Genomic DNA, 21,660 nt, shown 5'->3' with positions numbered 1-21,660 from the left:
GTTCGGAGGTGTAGGTCCAGCTGGGTCCGCGGCCCCTGGGGCCGGACCGTCTCGGCTGTGCGGTCGGTTCTGATCAGGCGTTTGGCAGGGACACCTCTAGCCGGCGGCCTCGGCCCCGCGGCGCGGCGTTGCTATGGAGACGGCAGGTGAGGCCGGGGGCGGAGCAGGGGTCCCCGGGGCTCGGTGGGCTCAGCTCCCTGGGGGCCTGGCCCCGAGCCGCGGGCGGCCCCCTGCACTGACTGGTCCCGGCGGGAACAGTCCCGCCCAGCTCTGCGCCCCCTTGGCAGGGCTAGCCCAGGGTCCCCCGCAGGCCCGGAGCGAAGCCGGGACTCGCCCCAGCGTGGCCAGGGCCCCTGCTCCCTTCGCTGGGCCGCTGTGATCCCGCGGGGGCGGGGGCCCCGTCACCGCAACCGTCCCCTGGCTGCTCCCTGGCAATCCTGGGGCGGGGGGCACCGTTGGAATCGTAGAGCCGGAGCTAATGGGGGGACTTTTTGTCCCGAGGGCCACATCTGGGACTAGAAATTGTATGGCGGGCCATGAAAGCGTAGACAATTGGGGTTGGGGCGAGGGCTCTGTTCGAGGGTGCGGGCTCCGGGGTGGGGCCAGCGATGAGGAGTTCAAGGTGTGGGAGGGGGCGCTGGGCTGGGCGGTGCGGGCGGGCTCTGGGGTGGGGCTGCGGATGAGGAGTTTGGGGTGTAGGAGGGTGCTCCGGGCTGGGACTGAGGGATTCGGAGGGCGGGAGGAGGATTAGGGCAGGGTCTTGGGGTAGGGGAAGGGGGGTCTGGGGATGAGGGGTTTGGAGGGTGGGAAGGGGATCAGGGCTGGGGCAGGGGGTTGGGGCTTGGGGAAAGGCTCAGGGGTGCAGGCTCTTGGTGGCACTTACCTCAAGTGGTTCCTGGAAGCAGCAGCATGCCCCGTCCGCAGGCACCACCCCTGCAGCTCCTGTTGGAGCACCGGAGGGGGCCATTGGAGCATGTAGGAGCCGGAGGGGGTCATGCCGCAGCTTCTGGGAGCCTTGTGGAGCAGCCCCCAACCCTGCTCCCCGGTTGGTGCACTGTAGGGAGGCCATGCTGTGGTTTCCAGGAGCCACGTGGAGCGGCCCCTGACCCTGCGCCCTGGGTGGAGCGCCGGAGTGGGACGTGGAGCAGCCCCAGACCCCACTACCCAGTGGGAGCTCGAGGGCCAGCTTAAAACGGCTGGAAGGCTGGATCCTGCTTGCGGGCAGTAGTTTGCCCACCCTTGGTCTAGAGCCCCCGCCCCCCTGCCGGGACAATCCTAGCTATAGTTATTGTGTGGGAAGCCTACACGCAGGGGCTAACAAATTTATTAGAGCATAAGCTTTCGTGGGCTACAGCCCACTCTAAGGTGCCACAAGTACTCCTGTTCTTTTTGCGGATACAGACTAACTAGGCTGTTACTCTGAAACCCTACACAAAGGGGGTGTCCTAAGGCACAGGGATGTTAATGGACCACTTTACCTTTAACGGCCCCTTAGAATATGTGCTGTTTAGCATAATGACAGGTTTCAGAGGGGTAGCCGTGTGAGTCTGTATCAGCAAAAACAATGAGGAGTCCTTGTGGCACCTTAGAGACTAACACATTTATTTGGGCATAAGCTTTCATGGGCTAAAACCCACTTCATCAGATGCATGAAGTGAAAAATACCGTAAGAAGAATATATATTATAGCATATGAAAAGATGGGAGTTTCTTTACGAAGTGGGGGGTCAGTGCTAATGAGCCAATTCAATTAAGGTGGAAGTGGCCGATTCTCAACAGTTTACAAGAAGGGGTGAATACCAAGGGAGGTAAAATTACTTTTATAGTGCTAATGAGGCCAATGCAATTAAGATGGCCCATTTCCAGCAGTCGACCAGAAGGTGTGAGTATCAGCAGAGGGAAAATTACCTTTTGTAGTGACCCATCCACTCCCAATCTTTATTCAGGCCTAACTGTTAGTCTCTAAGGTGCCACAAGGACTCCTCGTTATTTAGCATAAGTAATCTGTTCGATCTTTTATTTAGCTGTGACACTCTGAGTACCTCGCGACCCCCGACCTGAGGAAGAGCTCTGTGTAGCTTGAAAACTTGTCTCTCAGCAACAGAAGCTGGTCCAATAAAAGATATTACCTTACCCACCTTGTCTCTCTAGCTTCTGTTAGTGAAAGAGACAAGCTTTTGAGCTACACGGAGCTTTTCTTCAGCACTTTGAAAATAAAACACAGGGTGTCACACCCTTATGCACTTTGAAAAGTACCTTACTCCATGAGTATTGCCATTGAAATAAAGTAACATGCTACTCAGCATGAGGAAGCGTGCCTGACTGGCACATAGTGTTTTTATTTTCAGTGTCTGTATCTGACCCTGAATATTGTTAAGAGTATGTGTGAACTGTAAATTTTTTTATACTCTCTGGCAACATGACCCTTGCCATTCTTTTTGACCCTTAGGCTTTATTAACTGTAACATTCTTAGTCTGTATTTTTAGCAACGTTTATATCCTGGCAGTCTTAAGTCAACGTTTAGGGTGTCTGATGATAGTGATATATAATGATGCCTGTTTTCAGTGACTAAATGGGAGTCCAGAATAAAAGCATTTGTGTAGTAGAGGGTGGTCTTTAACTACAGGTTAAACAAAATTGCACTGGAAAATTTGGGCATACTTCAGGGGTGCTGGAACAATTTGTATAGTGGGGGTGCTGAGACCCATTGATCCAAACTGTAAACGCTGTATATAATGGAAACCGCTTCAAGTCGGGGTGCTGCAGCACCCCCAGACCCTTAGTTCCAGCACCTATGGCATACTTTGAAGTGATTATTTAAGACAGGAGTTTGCCTGGCTGAGGTGGGATCATTAACGCATGACACGCTGTATTATTAGTTACTTATAGTGAGTCTAACAAAATCTCTAGTGATGAACTGGATAGATGGGAAAGAGTGAGGAGTATCTCTTGTCTGATGCTTATGCACCTGAAGTCACTCTCGTGGTTATATGTGTGGCTCTCAGGTTTTTGAAATGGAGGAAACTGGAGCGATAGATTTTTGTGCTTTGGAGAGAGAACTGCAGGCTGCTGTTGCTGCTGATGAAAAGTATCAAAGAGAAAACGATGCCAAGTTCCGAGCCGTTCACCAGAAGGTGGCATCCTATGAAGAATTCAGGTTTGCAGGATTTTGTTTTCTATGGCGAATCACAGAATTGGGAATATAACAATCAAATGTTTCTTTCATCAGGATGAAAGTTTCATGTTAGTTAATCAGAGAATCAGAGAAATGTAGGCCTGGACGGTAGCTTGATAGGTCATCTAGTGTAGTAGTCCCCTGTGCTGAGGCAGGAGTTAGTTTTATCTAGATCAGGGGTGGCCAGGCTGGGGCTCCGGAGCCTCATGCGGCTCTTCCGAAGTTACTATGCGGCTCCTTGTCTAGGCACCGACTCCGGAGCTGGAGCTACAGGTGCCAACTTTCCAGTGTGCCGGGGGGTGCTCACTGCTCAATCCCTGGCTCTGCCCCAGGCCCTGCCCCCACTACACCTCTTCCTGCCCCCTCCCTTGAGCCTGCCATGCCCTCGCTCCTCCCCGTCTCCCTCCCAGAGCCTCCTGCACACCATGAACCAGCTGATCGGGAGGTGTGGGGAGGGAGGGGGAGGTGCTGTTTGGCAGAGTTGCCAGTGGGCAGGAGGCGCTGGGAGCGGGGGGTGGAGCTGATGTGGGGCTGCTGACGTATTACTGTGGCTCTTTGGCAATGTACATTGGTAAATTCTGGCTCCTCCTCAGGCTGGCTACCCCGGTCTAGATCATCCCTGACAGGTGTTTGTCTGACCTGTTCTTAAAAACTTCCAGTGACAGAGATTCCACAACCTCCCTATGTAATTTGTTCCAGTGCTTAACTACCTATATACGTAGGCAGTTTTTCCTAATGTCTACTCTTCTCCCTTCTTACAATTTAAGACCATTACTTTTTGTCCTGTCCTCAGTGGTTGAGAACAATTTATCCTCTTTAAAGCAACCTCCTCTTTGAAACAACCTTTTACGTACTTGAAGACTGTTATCGTGTCCCCCATCAGTCTTCTCTTCTCCAGACTAAACGAACCCAATTTTTTCTATCTTTCCTTGTAGGCCTTATTTTCTAGTCTTTTAATCATTTTTTGTTCCTCTCCTCTGGACTTTCTCCAATTTCTCAACATCTTTTCTGAAGTGCAGTGCCCAGAACTGGACACAGTCCTTCAGTTGGGGCCTTATCAGTGCTGACTAGACTGGAAGAATTACTTTTTGTGTCTTGTTGCAACGCTCCTGCTAATATATCCCAGAATGATGTTCACTTTTTTTGCAATGGTATTACATTATTTACTAATATTTAGTTTGTAATCTACTATAACCCCCAGATTCTTTTCTGCAATACTCCTTCCAAGGCAGTCATTTCCCATTTTGTATTTGTGCAACTGATTATTCCTTCCTAAGTGTAGTACTTTGCATTTGTACTTACTGAATTTCATCCTGTTTATTTCAGACCATTTCTTCAGTTTGTCAAGATTATTTTGAATTCTAAACCTGTCCTCCAAAGCACTTGCAACTGCTCCCAGCTTGGCATCATATGCAAATTGTATAAGTGTACTCACTATGCCATTATCCAAATAATTTGTGAAGATATTGAACAGAACCAGAACCAGACCCAGGACAGATCCCTGTCAGACCCCATTCGATATGCCATTCCAGCTTGACTGTGACTACTCTCTGAGTACCTTTTTCCAACCAGTTATCATCCATCTTATATAGGTTTGTCTAGGCCAGAGGTGGGCAAACTACGACCTGCGGGCCACATGCGGCCCACGGGACTGTCCTGCCCGGCTCTTGAGCTCCTGGCCGGGGAGGCTAGTCACCAGCCCCACCCCTGCTGCCCCTCCCATCCCCCCCATAGTTACGCCGCTGCATGGGCAGCACATCTGGCTCCATCTGGGCAGCAGGGCTGTGAGTTCCTGCCACTCTGAGCGGCATGGAAAGGGGGCAGTGGCGGGGGTTGGGTAGGGAGTCCCGGGGGGCAGTCAGGGGACAGGGAGCAGTTGGAGGGGCAGAGGTTCTGGTGGGGGAGGGTGGTCAGGGGTCGGGGAACAGGGCGGGTTGGGTAGGGCATGGGAGTTCCGGGGGACCTGTCAGAGGGCGGGGGTGTGGATAGGGGTTGGGGCATTCTGGGGACAGGGAGCAGGGGGGGTTGGATAGGTGTGGGAGACCTGGGGGGGCCTGTCAGGGGGCGGGGGTGTAGATAGGGGTCGGGACAGTCAGGGGACAGGGAGCGGGGGAGGGTTGGATGGGGGTGGGATCCTGGGGGGCTGGTTAGGGGCAGGGGGTGCCGGGAGGGGGTGGTCAGGGGACAAGGAGCGGGGGGGTTGGATGGGTCAGAGGTTCTGAGGGGGGCAGTCAGGGGGCGGGCAGTGTGTGAGGGCGGATAGGGGGCGGGGGCCAGGCTGTTTGGGGAGCACAGCCTTCCCTATCCAGCCCTCCATACAGTTTTGCACCCCGATGTGGCCCTCGGGCCAAAAAGTTTGCCCACCCCTGGTCTAGGCTATATTTCCATACTTTATTTATGAGAAGGTCATGTGAGACAGTATCAAAAGTCTCACTAAAGTTGAGATATATCACATCTACTGCATCCCCTCATCCACAAGGCTTGTTACTCTGTCAAAGAAGGATACTAGGTTGGTTTTACATGATTTGTTCTTGACAAATGCATTTTGACTGTTACATATCTCCTTATTATCTTCTAGGTGCTTACAAATGGATTGATTGATTATTTTTGCTCCATTAGCTTCCTGGATAACAAAGTTAAGCTGACTTTGTTACTCCTGAGGGCATTCTGCGCCAAAAAATTAAAAATTCTGCGCACAATATTTTAAAATTCTGCAAGTGTTATTTGTCATTAAATAAATGCAGAGGCTCCAGCATGGCAGTGGGGAACATGTACCACTGGCTGCATGAAGGTGGGAGATTGCCTAGCAGCTCCCCCACTCCCGGGACATGGACTCAGCAGTGAGGCTGCATCCGACCCAGACACAGCACAGGGTCTGGGCCTGCCCCAGAAACACCCTGGGATCTTGCCCCGCTGTGCCAGTGCCCCAGATGTGGGGCAGGCAGGCTCAACCAGGCAGGATTCAAGTGTGGAGGGGCTCAGTATGGAGGGATCCAGGTGTGGGGTGAGAGGGTTCTGTGTGGGACAATCTAGGTGCAGGCAGCTCAGTGGAGGGTCTAGCTGGGGGGGGTCTGGATGCACAGAGGCTCACTGGGGGGGCAGGTTCCAGGTGCAGAGGTAATGGGACTCTGCAGGGGCTTCCAGGTGAAGGTGGTTGGGGCTCAGCGGAGGGGTCTGTGTGCTGGGGAGTGGGGCTTGGTGGAGTGGGGGTCTGGGTGCAGCTAGTTGGAGGTCAGTGGCGTGGGGGTCTGCATGTGGGGGCTCAGGGTGGTGCAGGGGGCGGGGCATCAGGGTGGGTGTTTGAGTGCATGGAGCTCAGTGGGAGATGGTCTGGGTGCAGGGGTGGGGGGAGCCGGAGGCAGGGGATCTGGGTGCAGGGAGGCTCCTGATGCAGGGGTTGAGGTTCAGTGGGGTGGGGTTTGGGTATGGAGGGCTGGGGGGTTCTGGGAGTACCAGGTGAGGCTTGGCAGGGGTGTCTGGGTAGGGGAGGTCCAGATGCACAAGGGTTGGGTGGATGGGGGAGCAGCTGCCCCCATAGCTGAGGAACTATGTGAGGAGGAAGCAGGGGAGGATGCTGAGCTTCCTGCAGCTGGGAGAGATTTCTGGGGGTGGTTCTGACACAGCCCCAGCCACTGCTTGCAGGGGAAGAGGAAGTCCCGTCCTCTCCTGCCTCCAGCTCAGCCGGGACTAGCAGCTGATCCGGGCTCAGGGTAGGAGCCACTGGCAGGGGTGTCCCCAGCCCTGCAGTGATTTACCTCTCTGCTGGCTGCCTGAAACAATGTATCTGTGCAGCTAGGGCGTGGTGCGTGACTGCTCTTGCAGCTTCCCTTTGCTTCCCTGTCAGAAAGTCATTTTTCTGTGGGGGACATGAATTCTGCGCATGCACAGTGGCAGGGAATTCTCCCAGGAGTAAAAACTTGTCTATAATTCCCTGGATTGTCCTTAATTCTCCTTTTTATAGCTAGATACTATATTTGCCCTTTTCCAGTTCTCTGGGATCTCTCCTGTCTTCCATGAGTTTTCAGAGATAATTGCTAATGTCTCAGATATCTCCTCAGTCAGCTCCTTGAGTCTTCTAGGATGTATTTCATCAGGCTCTGCTGACATAAAGACATCTGCCTTGTCTAAGGCTTTGTCTACCCTGGGAAGTGAAAGACAAAACTTTTGTCATTCAGAGGTGTTAAAAAAACAGCCCCCAAAAGACAAAAGTTGTGCTGACGACAAGCACCGGTGTGAACAGTGCGTTGTAGGCAGGAGTGCTCTCCTGCCGACAACGCTAATGTTGCTAGCTGGGGTGGAAGTTTTTTGTTGGCGGGAGAGCTCTCTCCTGCTGACAAACAGCGGCTACACCGTGTGCCTTTTAGCAGCATGGCTGTAGAGGCGCGGCCGTGTCGCTAAAAGCTGCATAGTGCAGACATAGCCTGAGCCCTTTTCAACTTGTTCTTTCCCTGTGTTAGCCTCCGATCCTACCTCGTTTACACTGATTTTCACTGTTAGTTGCACAATCGCTGCTAACCTTTCTGGTGAAAACTGAAGCAAAAAAGGCATTTAAAACTTTGGCTGTTGCTGCCTTTTCTGTTATTGTCTCTTCAGCTTCATTGAGTAATGGGCCTACCCAGTCCTTGGTCTTCCTCTTATTTCTACTGTATTTGTAAAATGTTTTCTTAATACCCTCTATGTCTGTAGCCAGTTTAATCTTGTTTTGTGCCTTGGCCTTTCTAATTTTGTCCCTACATGTTTGTCCCTACATGTTCCTTCGTAATTTGACCTAGTTTCCACTTTTTCTGTGATTCTTTTTTGAATTTCAGGACGGAGATCTCCAGGTTAAGCCAGGGTGGTCTCTTACCATACTTCCTGTCTTTCCTATGCATTGGGATAGTTTGCTCTTGTGTCTTTAATAATGCCTCTTAAAAACTGCCAGCTCTCCTGAACTCTTTTTTCCCCTTAAACTTGCTTCTAACAGGATGTTTTCTTTATTCCATTGTCTTTATTCTGCATGTCTCCCTCCTACCATTCATTAGAATCATGAACTCTTATCGTTTCACGATCACTTTCATCCAAGCTGCCAACCACCTTCAAATTTCTCCCTATTTGTCAGAATCAAATCTAGAACACCCTCTCCTCTAGTTGCTTTCTCCACCTTCTGCAATAAAAACGAGTCTCCAATGCATTCCAAGGACTTGTTGGATAATCTTTGCCCTGCTATGCTATTTTCCCAACAGATATATGGGAAGTTGAAGTGTCCCATCCCCATCAAGTCCTGTGTTTTGGATTATTTTGTTAATTTAAAAAAAGCCTCATCCACCTCTTCTTCCTGGTTAGGGGTCTGTAGTAGACCCGACCATGACAGCACCCTTGGTTTTTAGCCCTTTAATCATTATCCAGAGACTATCAACAAGTCTGCTTCCCACTTCTATCTCAACTTCAGTGCAAGTGTGTATACCTTTGACATACAAGGCAACACCTCCTCCTTTCTTTTGCCTGCCTGTCTTCCCTGAACAAGCTGTACCCTTCTATGACAATATTGCAGTCATGTGAATTATCCCACCAACTCTCTGTGATGCCAGTTATGTCATAAATGTGATTATTCGCTAGTATTTCTAGTTCTTCCTGTTTATTCCCGTACATCTTGCGTTAGTATACATGCCCACATTCCCCTAAGATTCTGACCCTTCACCCAGGTTCTTGTTTTGGACTTACATGTGGGCTTTTGTCTCCTGCCCCCATCAAACCTAATTTAAAGCCCATCTCACTAGGTTAGCTAGTCTGTATCCAAAGATATAGTTCCCCTTGATAGATGGACTCTATCTCTGCTCAGCAGTCCTTCTTCTCAGAGCAGCATCTCATGGTCTAGGAAACCGAAGCCCTCCTGGCGACACCATCAGTGCAGCCATGTATTTATTTCCAGGATATCTATCTCTGCCTGGGCCCCTACCCTTGACTAGAAGGAATGATGAGAACACCACCTGTGCCCCCGACCAGTTCACCCTCACTCTCAGAATCCTGTAGTCACTTCTGATCTGCTCAGGGTGAGACTTTGCATTATCATTAGTGCCCACGTGGATGACCAGCATAGGGTAGTAGTCAGAGGGCTGGATAATCCTTGGCAGTCCTTCCATAATGTCTTGGATATGGGCCCCAGGATGCCATGTCAGGCCAGCAGATGGATGCCTCCATCATCCTTAGAAGGGAATTACCGACCACCACCACCCTTAGTTTCTTCCTGGGAGTGGTGGCTGCGATCCTCCCAAACTTTGGGATACATGGCTTCTCCCCCTCCACCCTTGGGGAAATGCCTCATCCCTTGTTGCCAGGGTAGCATACCAGTTTTTTATCTTTCTAGATAGTGGTTTGGGAGTGGGGCAGGGATGGGGAGCACTGCCTGCTGCCAGAAGTAACCAGCAGCCAGCTTCCTCCCTGTGAAGGAGCCATTTTCTCCTCCCCTGGTGGCGCTCCTTCAGTCCTGACCAGCTGGATTGCTGCCTCAAGCTTGGATGTTTCCATATGAATATTTTCAATTAATTCCTCATATGCATGGATGCTCCTCAACCTAGCCTCCTCTTCCTGTAGCTCTCCCGCCTGCTTCCTGAGAGATTGTACCAGTAGGCCCCTCTCACACTGGATGGTCCCGCCCAGCCTGGCTTTCTGTGATGGGGAAGTGCAGGCCACAGTCTCTGCAATTCCACATCAGGACCTGGGTAGAGACATCCATGGCTGGGTTGTCTTGTCTGGACGCAGGATCAGGTGGAGGAGCCAGGAGCGGTGTCGGCATTGGCGATGTAGCCTTTCTGAACCATGCTGAGTTTATTCTTTCTCCCTCCTACAAACTCCCCTGTTTGCTAGCTCCCTTTGGTCACTTTGCATCTGGCTTTTAAGCCCTTCTTTCCTACAAGGGAAGAGTGATCAAATGAATGTCCTGCAGTGACACAATTGCATCTTTCACTGGCATCCTGTCGGTTTTGGGAAATGAAGTAGGGGTTTGGTGGATCAGTATTTAGATGAGAGACCTCAAGGAGATTCTTTGGGTGCAGAAGGAGGTAGAGATGGCGCTCTGATTGGTACTATGAGACTGCTGCTCCGGCATTGTGTCAGAGGTCACTGGGCCGTTAGAGGTGCTAACTTTTTCAGAAGACATAAAACTGAGACCCTGGCCACCTAGGGTGATTAAAGATCCTGTGACACTTTCACAGTAACAGTGCTAACTCATGCCTTGATCAAATTACGTTTTGGGTAATTAAATTCAATCTCCCTAAATTGCTCCTGAAGCTTCAGTTGAATAAGGTAAGTCTTTGCTTCCCTTTAGGACATGTCTACACAGCAGGTCTGACACATGTTGAAGCCCAACCCCCTTCTCCCCAACCATCCACATATAAATCCCCAGACAAGTTCCTGTATGTCATCAGAACATGAGCTTGCTAGCTTGTCTGGGGGCATAGGTACAAGCCTGTGGCCCACTGTAGTGCATGTCTCTGCCCACCCACTATAGAGTGAGGATGTAGCTAAAGTACATGTTGACCGCCAGTGCTATCCAACAATTCCCAAGCTGTTAAACATATGCCATGTTAGACCCCGGAAGTGTTTGTACGTCCTCCTTCCTTTCCATTTATTCATCCATCTGTATCCAGCTATGTCATAACCATACAGCTAAGCATAGCCTAGAATTCCTCCTTATCTGTAAGGGGTTAAGAAGCTCAGATAACCTGGTTGACACCTGACCAAAAGGACCAATGGGGAAAGAAGATACTTTCAAATCGGAGGTGGGAGCGGGCGGGGGGGGAGGGAGAGGAAGGCTTTATTTGTGCTCTTTTTTTGTGTGTGTTCTCTGGGGAAGCAGAGAAGCATCAAGTCAGAAAACTCTTTCTCCTAAAATCATCCTAAAATGAGTCTTAATATTGCAAAAAGAGTAAGTAAGTAAGTAAGGCAAGGCGCGTTAGATTATCTTTTGTTTTTTAGCTTGTGAATTTTCCCTGTGTTGAGAGGGAGGTTTATCCCTGTTTTTTTGTAACTTTAAAATTTTGCCTAGAGGGTAATCTTCTGTGTTTTGAATCTGATTACCCTGTAAAGTTACCTTCCATCCTGATTCTACAGAGGTGCTGCTTTTACTTTTTTTTCTTTATAATAAAGTTCTGTTTTTTAAGAATCTGGTTTACCTATTTGGTTGGTATATTATTCTCAAGCCTCCCCAGGAAAGGGGGTGAAGGGGCTTGGGGGGATATTTTAGGGAACCAGGAACTCCAAGTGGCCCTTTTCCTGAATCTTTGTCTAACTCACTTGGGGGTGGCAGCAGTACCCATCCAAGGATAAGGAAGGATTTGTGTCTTGGGGAAGTTTTTAACCTAAGCTGGTAGAAATAAGCTTAGGGGTCTTTCATGCGAGTCCCCACATCTGTACCCTAGAGTTCAGAGTGGGGAGGGAACCCTGACAAGCTACATTATAGTTTTTCTCATTTTAATCTTTCTCAGAATCACTTCCATGAGTTCCCATCACATCCAGTTCTCAGCCTTTGCTATGCTACTGTCCAAAGCTTCTCTAGCAGTCAGCAGTTGCCCTGTGCTCTGATTCCAGCACCACTGTTGAAGTCCCTGTTGTCATGGGAGAGACAGGCTTGGTCTACACTACAGAGTTAGGCCGACATAAGGCAGCTGACGTCCGCCTAAGTCTGGAAGCAGCTACACTAAAATGTTGCTTCAACTGAGTAGATTGCCCAGTACACGACTTAATAACTCCACCTCTGCAAGAGGCCTAGTGCTTAGGTCAATGTAGTTAGGTGGACACAGTGTCAGTGTAGACACTGCATTACTTATGTCGACTTTAATGGTCTCCAAGAGATGTCCCACAATGCCCCACCATGACTGCTCTGGTCACCCTTTTGAACTCCACTGCCCAGTGCCCACGTACACAGGTATATGCCTCTCCCCTCTAAATCCCTGCAAATTTTTGAAATTCCATTTCCTGTTTGCTTGGCATGGAGAGCTTACCTAGCAGCTGACCATGCTGCAGCTGCCCTCCTGCCTGGAGTAACCAGGTGGTGGTGGATCTCCCAGGACTGTGGGGAGAAGAGGCTGTGCAGCACAGCTCTGATCCAGCCATGAAAACATAGATATCTATGAGCAGATCGCTTGGGGCATGGTGGAAAAGGGCTAAGAGAGGGACCCTCAGTAGAGGCACATGAAAACCAAGGAAGTGTGGCAGGTGTACCAGAAGGCAAGAGAGGCCAACAGTCACTCTGGTGTGGAGCTGCAGCCATACCTCTTTTACAAAGAGCTGCATGGCAGTTTTGGCAGAGACCCCCACCCCCAAGAGCCATAACTGGCCATCAGGAAGTTTAGACTTGAAATTAGACAAAGGTTTCTAACCATCAGAGGAGTGAAGTTCTGGAACAGCCTTCCAAGGGGAGTAGTGGGGGCAAAAGACATATCTGGCTGATAAGTTTATGGAGGGGATGGTATGATGGGATAGCCTAATTTTGGCAATTAATTGGTCTTTGACTATAGGCGGTAAATATGCCCAATGGCCTGTGATGGGATGTTAGATGGGGTGGGATCTGAGTTACTACAGAGAATTCTTTCCTGGGTGTCTGGCTGGTGAGTCTTGCCCACATGCTCAGGGTTTAGCTGATCGCCATATTTGGGGTCGGGAAGGAATTTTCCTCCAGGGCAGATTGGCAGAGGCCCTGGGGGTTTTTCACCTTCTTCTGCAGTGTGGGGCACAGGTCACTTGCTGGAGGATTCTCTGCACCTTGAAGTCTTTAAACCATGATTTGAGGACTTCAGTAGAATCATAGAATATCAGGGTTGGAAGGGACCTCGGGAGGTCATCCAGTACAACCCCCTGCTCAAAGCAGGACCAATCCCCAACTAAATCATCCCAGCCAGGGCTTTGTCAAGCCTGATCTTAAAAACCTCTAAGGAAGGAGATTCCACCACCTCCTTAGGTAACGCATTCCAATGTTTCACCACCCTCCTAGTGAAAAAGTTTTTCCTAATATCCAACCTAAACCTCCCCCACTGCAACTTGAGACCATTACTCCTTGTTCTGTCATCAGCTACCACTGAGAACAGTCTAGATCCATCCTCTTTGGAACCCCCTTTCAGGTAGTTGAAAGCAGCTATCAAATCCCCCCTCATTCTTCTCTTCAGCAGACTAAACAATCCCAGTTCCCTCAGCCTCTCCTCATAAGTCATGTGTTCCAGTCCTCTCATCATTTTTGTTGCCCTTCGCTGGACGTTTTCCAATTTTTCCACATCCTTCTTGTAGTGTGGGGCCCAAAACTGGACACAGTACTCCAGATGAGACCTCACCAATATCAAATAGAGGGGAACGATCACATCCCTCAATCTGCTGGCAATGCCCCTACATATACATCCCAAAATGCCATTGGCCTTCTTGGCAACAAGGGCACACTGTTGACTCATATCCAGCTTATTGTCCACTGTAACCCCTAGGTCCTTTTCTGCTGAACTGCTGCCTAGCCATTCGGTCCCTAGTCTGTAGTGGTGCATGGGATTCTTCCGTCCTAAGTGCAGGACTCTGCACTTGTCCTTGTTGAACCTCATCAGATTTCTTTTGGCCCAATCCTCTAATTTGTCTAGGGCCCTCTGTATCCTATCCCTACCCTCCAGCGTATCTACCTCTCTTCCCAGTTTAGTGTCAGACATAGGTTAGGGGTTTGTTACAGGAGTGGGTGAGTGAGATTCTGTGGCCTGCGTTGTGCAGGAGGTCAGATTAGACTATCATAATGGTCCCTTCTGATCTTAAAATCTATGACTAGTTACCAAGGCCATTCTGTGTCTGGAGATTTTTATTATCAATACCCTCCATCTGGACCAGCTGGCATACCTGCATACACCTCCCCTGATCTTGGGCACCCACCCCTGTTCTCCAAATCAGTTTTCTCCAGTTACCTAGGCCATGTCTACACTACAGAGTTAAGTTGACTTAAGTTAAATTGATGATCATAAGCCGCTTTGGTTGTGCGTGTCCACACAACGCTCCTTGTGTCAGCAGAGTGTGTCCACAGTCAGTGCTCTTGTATCAACAGAGAAAGTGTTGCATTGTTGGTAGGCTATCCCACTGTGCAACTCACCCCTCTCTGCCTCTGGGAGCTCTGGGAACGGATTGCAGTGCATCATGGGGACGTGCTTACCATCCCATGATGCAGTTCTTTCTGTCCTATCATTCCATGGGCTTCCAACTTTGTTTCATGATGTTTTTCAACAGCCCTTGTTAACTGTGTGCCCTTCATCTCTGCCTGAAAGCATGGATCCTGAACTGCTCACCCGTCTGGTAATGAGTGTTATGAACACAATGCAGCTGGTCCTGCAGTATTTCATAAGCTGTGAATCAGAAAGTGAATTGGTGGTACCTGCCCTGCTGTGTGCCATGGAAAGAAATAATTCAAGATTGCTGCTGGCATTCATGGAGCAGCTGCACATGGACCTTCGGTACTGGGCTCAGGAAACAAGCACTGAGTGGTGGGATAGCATTGTTATGTAGGCCTGGGATGATAAACAGTGGCTGCAGAGCTTTTGGATGCACAAATCTACCTTCCTGCAATTGTGTGTGGAGCTTGCCCCAGCACTCCAGCGCAAGGGCACCAAAACGAGAGCTGCTTTCACTGTGGAAAAGCGAGTGGTGATCACTGTGTGGAAGCTGGCAACTCCAGACTGCTACCTTTCAGTCGTGAATCAGTTTAGAGTTGGAAAGTCCACCGTGAGGGTTGTGATGATGCAAGTGTGCAGGGCCATTAATTACCTTCTGCTGCAAAGGACTGTGACTCTCAGTAATGTGCATGCAGGAAATACTTGATGGCTTTGAGGCAATGAGATTCCTTAACTGTGGTGGAGTGATAGATGGAACGTATGTACCAGTTTTGGCCCTAGACCATCTTGTGACAGAGTATATGAACTGGAAGGGCTACTTCTCCAGGGTCTTGCAGGTGCTGGTGGATCACCGGGGCTGTTTCACTGACATCAATGCAGGGTGGTCAGGGAAGGTGCATGATGCTCAAATCTTTAGAAACACTGAACTGTATAGAAAGCTACATTCTGGGACTTTCCAGACCAGAAGATTCAATCGGGGGATGTGGAAATTCCCATAGGGATCTTGGGAGACCCGGCCTGCCCTTTGGTCCCATGGCTCACAAAGCCTTACACTGAGAACCTAAACAGCAGCAAGGAGTGCTTCAATAACAAGTTCAGCAGGTGCTGAATGATTGTTGAATGTGCCTTTGGCTGATTAAAAGGTCGCTGGTGCTGCCTTTTTGTCAGGTTAGACCTCAATGAGGAAAATATTCCGATAGTTATCGCAGCCTGTTTTGCGCTACATAACATTTGCAAAGCGAAGGGGGAAAAGTTTCCTCAGGGGTGGAGCACTGAGGTAGATCATCTGGCTGCTGATTTTGAGCAGCCAGATACCAGGGTAATAAGAGGGGCACAGCAGGGGGAGTATTCAAATTAGGGAGGCTTTGAAGGAGCATTTTGACAATTATTCCCAGTAATGTGTCTTTAAGTGATGCATTCGGCCAGGCAATATTTACTTGCTGCCTTGAATGATCCCTGTGGTGCTTGCTTTCTGAACATTAATCGTACTAGATATCAAAGTTCCTATGCTGGAGCAAAGCTGCCACGGCACAGCCTCCTCTCCCCATAGATCCAGCAGATCCAACAGTTCTGGTGTATTCCATGCGGGAGCGCGTTTACTGTGGAAAGCCGGCATGGTCAGCTGGGAAGATGCTGTGTGAACTGTCCCCGCTGAGCAAACAGGAAGAGGAATTTCAAAAATTCTAGGGCCTTTAAATGCAGGTGGGGTGCACACATGTGTACCTTCAGGGCAGTGGAGTTCAAACTGCTGACTAGAGTGGTCATAATGGATATTGTAGGACACCTCCTGGAGGCCAGTTAGGGCAACGCAAGCAAGCACAGGACCTACACTGACGCTGTGTCACTCTAACCATGTTGCAAAAAGCCCTATGCCTCTCTTTGAGTTGGTTTTATTATGTTGGTGTAGCAGGGGAGTTACATCGGCAGGAGGAACATTGCAGTATGTACACCTCCACTGTTTTGTCAATGAAAGCTGACTTTTGTTGACAAAACTGTGGAGTGTAGACAAGGCTCTATACATGCAATAAGGGCTCAAGCTTCCTGCTTTCTCTAAGGCCATATCTGCACTACAAATTTAAGTGGGCCTAACTTATGTCAGCATACAGCTGTTGCAGTAATTACATCACTTGTGCATGTCTGCACTTTGCTTCTTGTGTCGGCAATGTGCATCCTCACCAGGAGTGCTTGAATTGATTATACTGTCAGTGTGAGACATTGTGGGACAGTGTTTCACAGCCAGTAACAGTTCACGTAAGCAATACAGTGTCTACTAAATTGTATCTAAATTTATGTGAGCACAAGCTTTCGTGAGCTACAGCTCACTTCATCGGATGCACGTATCTCATGAAAGCTTCTGCTCAAATAAATTGGTTAGTCTCTAAAGTGCCACAAGTCCTCCTTTTCTTTTTGCGGATACAGACTAACACGGCTGCTACTCTGAAAAGTGTCTACCCTGACACTGCATCGACCTAAATACATCGACCTTGACTCTATGCCACTCACAGAGGTGGAGTTATTAAGTCGGTGGACCTGGGCTGTTAAATCAGCAGGAGTGAAATTTAAGTGTAGACACTTCTGTAGTGAGGTTGATGTAAACTGCCTTGCATCGACTTAACTCTGTAGTGTATACCAGACCTTAGAGATAGCCCAATGAGGATACAAAGATCTGTAAGGATGAGTAATAGCTTCCTTTCCAAAGGCTTAACTACCACTTTGAAACCTCATTTCACAGACCAGTATGCAGGTCTCTGACACACACTCGCTCTCTCCCTCTCTGTCATTAGGAACTATCAGTTAGGGACAGAGGTCCAGACTCTCTGTCACAGTGCCCTTAGCCCCCTTTCATTCTGGGATGACAGGTTTCAGAGTATGAGAGATCAGACTTGAGAAGTGGAATTAGATCTCTTGCATGTTAGTCTGTGTAGTAGTAAGCAGTAACTGGGAACATATAATCTGGCCACAAGAGATTTTGTGATCTTGATTTGAACCCAGATCTTTTACATGGTAGAACTTTGCACTACAAACTCAGTGACTGTGCCAGTCTCACAGAGAGGAATCAAACTGGAAATGGCGCTAATTTCAAGAGGATATTTGCTCTTACTGGGTTTACTGCTCCCTCTATATTTCCTGCAGGGATATTGTGCTAGCATCACACCTGAAACCTCTAGAGAAAAAGGACAAAATGGGAAAAAAGAAAAACCTTCTTTGGAATTCCTATGCTACCCAAGCTAATGGCAAGCAGGACAGAGAGATGGAGCTAGCCCAGGTGAGGAGGAAAACTCCATTAGTGTTTGTCTACACACGAAAGTTAATTCAAATTAAGGTAGGGTGTGAATTTAAAATGCAATAGCTATTCCAGAATAATTCCATGTATGAACACTTATTCCAGAATATGAGTGCCTTGTTCTGCTTTAGTTTAATCTACTTCCAAAGTGGATTGAGCTGATGAGGGCTTGTCTACAATTAAAAGTTAATTTGGTCAAGGGCGGGGGTGAATTTTAAAGCACAATAGCTTTAGCACAATGTGTAGACAACAGTAAAAGAAATCTCCAGAATCACCACAGTAGATCAGACCAACGGTCCATCTAGTCCTACATCTTATCTCTGACAATGGCCAGGACCAGCTGCATCAGAGGAAAGTGCAAAGCAGCCCCTAGGGAACAATCTATATAATAATATTCCAGGATTCATCTGGGTGTCACTCTGAAGCATAGAATGTCTTCTGAGTCAGTGTGAAATGGTGGAAACAGTCACAAGCATGGCTGAAAGCTCTATTTGTTTAGAATATCAGCTTGTTCAGTCATCCGTTGGATTGCTGGTCTGTTACTCTCCAGTTTTTTAGTCCTCAGTCATTCTGATGCTATGAATTACACCCATGTGACAGCAAGGCATGCATTTGTCTATGCCATGCCAAGAGTTCTAGCCATTGTGATATGAGAGCTAACTCAACCAATCAGTACCCTTATGCTACATGTAATTTGCATACAACAGTTTCATTGGTTGTAATGAGTGATATAAGGGAGACTGCACAGATGGTGAATTACTTGGACCAGTTGCCACAGTTCTTCAAAGGTTGAATTGCCACCCATATAACTTTACATAAACTCCCCCAACAAATCTATGCAAACTCCCCACCATAACACACATACCCAGACAAATCAACACAAATCTCCCAGCATCATCCACACACAAATCAACACAACAACCCCAAACACATAGCACCACACTCACCACAGCATACAACCCCTCATTTGCTACCTACACAAATCAACACACATCTCCCAGCATTCCCTCAGACGCTGTTCAACACAAATCTCCCTGCACCACCCCTCAAATACAAATCAACACAAATTCCCAGCACAACTCCTCCAGACACAACCACACACAACATCACAACCAGCACACACAATAACCCCTAACACACATAGCCCCTCAGCACAGCCCATACCTCTCATTCACCTACTGCACAAATCAAAAAAATCTACCAGCACAACACACACCCTCACCCACTCTCACTCATACTTACAATAAACTTGAGTGGCAAAGCCATTTTGACTTTACGAATTAAACTCAGTGATAGCACAGCCTTTCAGTTACCAGTTATGGAATGACCTGTCCAGAGGGAATTCTGCTCCCAACCCCCACCAGCTGGTGGGATTCTGCACCTGTTTTATGTAACTGTTATTGACCATCTTTTTCATCCAGGGATGGGATGGACTCCCTGAAACGTCTGCAGACTTTTACAGATATTGGCGCAGATGCTTGAAAAGTGGACAGGAAAGATACCAGTTCCTGTTTCAGCTCGGCGGTAAGGACCTGGGCAGAATCTTTCAAGCTGATGTTGGCTTTGGCCTCCTGGGTGAATTTCTTGTGGTGCTGGCCGAGCATGCCTGTAGGGAAGACAGAGAAGCTGTCCTTCAGATATTACAGAGCCTTTCTGGGACCAAGCGCTTTGGACTAAATGTGGCTCTCCTGAGCCAGGTGGAGAAGGATAGCTGCAGGGACTTGTTCGGGAAACTACAGCGCATGGGCAGGAATTGTGGTGCTGATGGCCTTCCCGAGGGCACAGTTGAAGCAGGTACAGCTGCTTTGCAGGAAGAGCAGAATGAGGCTGAGAGAGAAACCCATCTGAGGGGGGCTGGCCAGCGAAAGGAGGCAGACGACAGACTAATTAAAGAGCTGGTGAAATGTTACTGCGTTAGCTGAAGGAGCACAGACTCCCGCTACAGCTCACACTCCACCAGGATTATTAGGAGCTGAGGGCCAGGAGGGACCTTTCCTGTACTGCTCTATCAAAGGTGGAGGGACAGTGAGAGACCCATTTTCTACAGAAAGTTGTTGATTGAGTTTTACTTTGTACCCACTTCACCCACCTAGAAGAATGGCCTGGTACAATGAAATATTAGTCACCAAAAGGATTATCTTGGGGGAGGGGCCATCACACAGGAGACAACACTTGCTGTGAATCAGTAGTACTGTATTGAATATATTGTTTGGGGATGGGAAATATCACTCTAGTATTAGTGGGAGAAGATGAATCCCCCTCTATTCTTTTCTCTGGCCATGTGTTCTTGGTCAACAGGGGATTTTAGAAACATAAGCAGCTGTATTATAATAGTTAAACAGGTAACCACCAAGTGTGGAATGGGTTCATGTGTACAGCCATATCTAGGACTGATCTGACGCCCTGCTTAAACAGAACCTGGAATAAATATATGGAATGTACATTGCTAATTTCCACAGTCATACTCCTGAGGGCATTCTGCACCAAAAAATTAAAAATTCTGCAAATTTTATTTGTCAGATAAATGTGGAGGCTCCAGCATGGAATTGGGGAGCACAGGCCACTGGCTGCACAGAGGTGGGAGATCACTCTGCAGCTCCCCCCGGGACACAGTGTCAGGACTGGGCCTGCCCAAGAAACACCCCAGGGCCCTGCCTCTCCATGCCAGGTGCACCAGGTGTGGGCAGGCAGGCTCAGCCCAGCAGAATCCAAGTGTGGAGGGGCTCAGTGAGGGGGGATCCCGGTGTGGATTGAGAGGGTTCTGTATGGGGCAATCTGGGTGCGGGGAGCTCAGAGGGGGATCTGGGTGTGGGGGGGATCTGGAGGCACAGGGGTTTGTTGCGGGTTCTGGGTGCAACGGTAATGGGACTCTACAGGGGGGTCCAGATGAAGGTGGTTGGGGCTCAGCGGGGGGGAGGGAGTTCTGGGTGTGGACGGGATAAAGCTTGGCATGTGGGTCTGGTGTGGGGGTCCAGATGCTGGGGGGAGTGGAGCTCAGTGGCGTGGGGATCCAGGTGCAGCTGGTTGGGGCTCGGTGGGGTGGGGATCTGGCTTTGGGTGACTCATTGGGGTGGTCCATGTTCAGGGGGAGTGGGGCTTGGCAGGTGGGGTTCTGGGGGCATGTGATGTGTTAGGTCACAGAAACCCCCTTTGGACTGCCACCTGATGTGCTGGGACTACCTCTGAGCCCATTTTCCCTGGCAGCTTGGGACTTCAGTACCCTGTCTTGTTGAGCCAGACACACTAGCCTGCTGTAAACACAGACCCAGGTCTGAACCATGTCCCCCACAAGCTGCAGACTTAACTGAAAACAGCTTAAGAAATGCTCCTGTCTTCACCACCCAGATACCCAGCTCCTAATGGGGTCCAAACCCCAGATAAATCCATTTTACTCTATATAAAGCTTATACAGGGCAAACTCATAAATTGTTCGCCCTCTGTAACACTGATAAAGAGATATGCACAGCTGTTTGTGCCCCCAGTATTAATTAGTTGCTCTGGGTTAATTAATAAGCAAAAAGTGATTTTATTAAATATAAAAAAGTAGGATTTAAGTGGTTCCAAGTAATAACAAAGTAAATTACCAAGCAAAATAAAACAAAAACACGCAAGTCTAAGCCTAATACAGTAGGAAACTAAATGCAGGTAAATCTCGCCCTCAGAGATGTTCCAATAAGCTTCTTTCACAGACTAGATTCCTTCCTAGTCTGGGTCCAGCAATCACTCACACCTCCATAGTTACTGTCCTTTGTTCCAGTTTCTTTCAGGCATCTCTTTGCGGTGGAGAGGCTATCTTCTGAGCCAGCTAAAGACAAAATGGAGGGGTTTCCAGGGCCTTTTATATTCTCTCTCTTGTGGGTGGAAACCCCTCTGTTCTCCTGTGCAAAATCACAACAAGATGGATTCTGTAGCCACTTGGGCAAGTCAGATGTTCATGCATGACTCAGTTTTTTGCAGGCCAACACCACTGTTTACATGTTAGTTTGAACATTCCCAGGAAAGCTCAGATGTGGATTGACGTCTCCCAAAGTCCATTGTCTGTTAAATGTTTCTTGATTGGGCACTTACTGAGAATAGTCCTTTCTCAAGAAGCTGAGAAA

General features: G+C 48.8%; 1 protein-coding gene across 1 annotated transcript; it reads left to right on the top strand.

The window, feature by feature from the left end:
• The first annotated feature begins 3,008 nt into the window (after positions 1-3,008).
• Positions 3,009-19,956, top strand: DNAAF19 (dynein axonemal assembly factor 19). Its single transcript, XM_077806131.1, has 3 exons — positions 3,009-3,157; positions 17,410-17,542; positions 18,982-19,956. Exons 1-3 carry the CDS (start codon positions 3,015-3,017, stop codon positions 19,480-19,482), a joined length of 777 nt encoding a protein of 258 aa, XP_077662257.1. The 5' UTR covers positions 3,009-3,014; the 3' UTR covers positions 19,483-19,956.
• Positions 19,957-21,660: the final 1,704 nt, after the last annotated feature.

This window comes from Eretmochelys imbricata, chromosome 27, assembly GCF_965152235.1.
Source record: "Eretmochelys imbricata isolate rEreImb1 chromosome 27, rEreImb1.hap1, whole genome shotgun sequence".
NCBI lineage: Eukaryota > Metazoa > Chordata > Testudines > Cheloniidae > Eretmochelys > Eretmochelys imbricata.
Note: the sequence above shows the minus strand (reverse complement) of the source record. Positions and strands in the feature narration are given on the sequence as shown.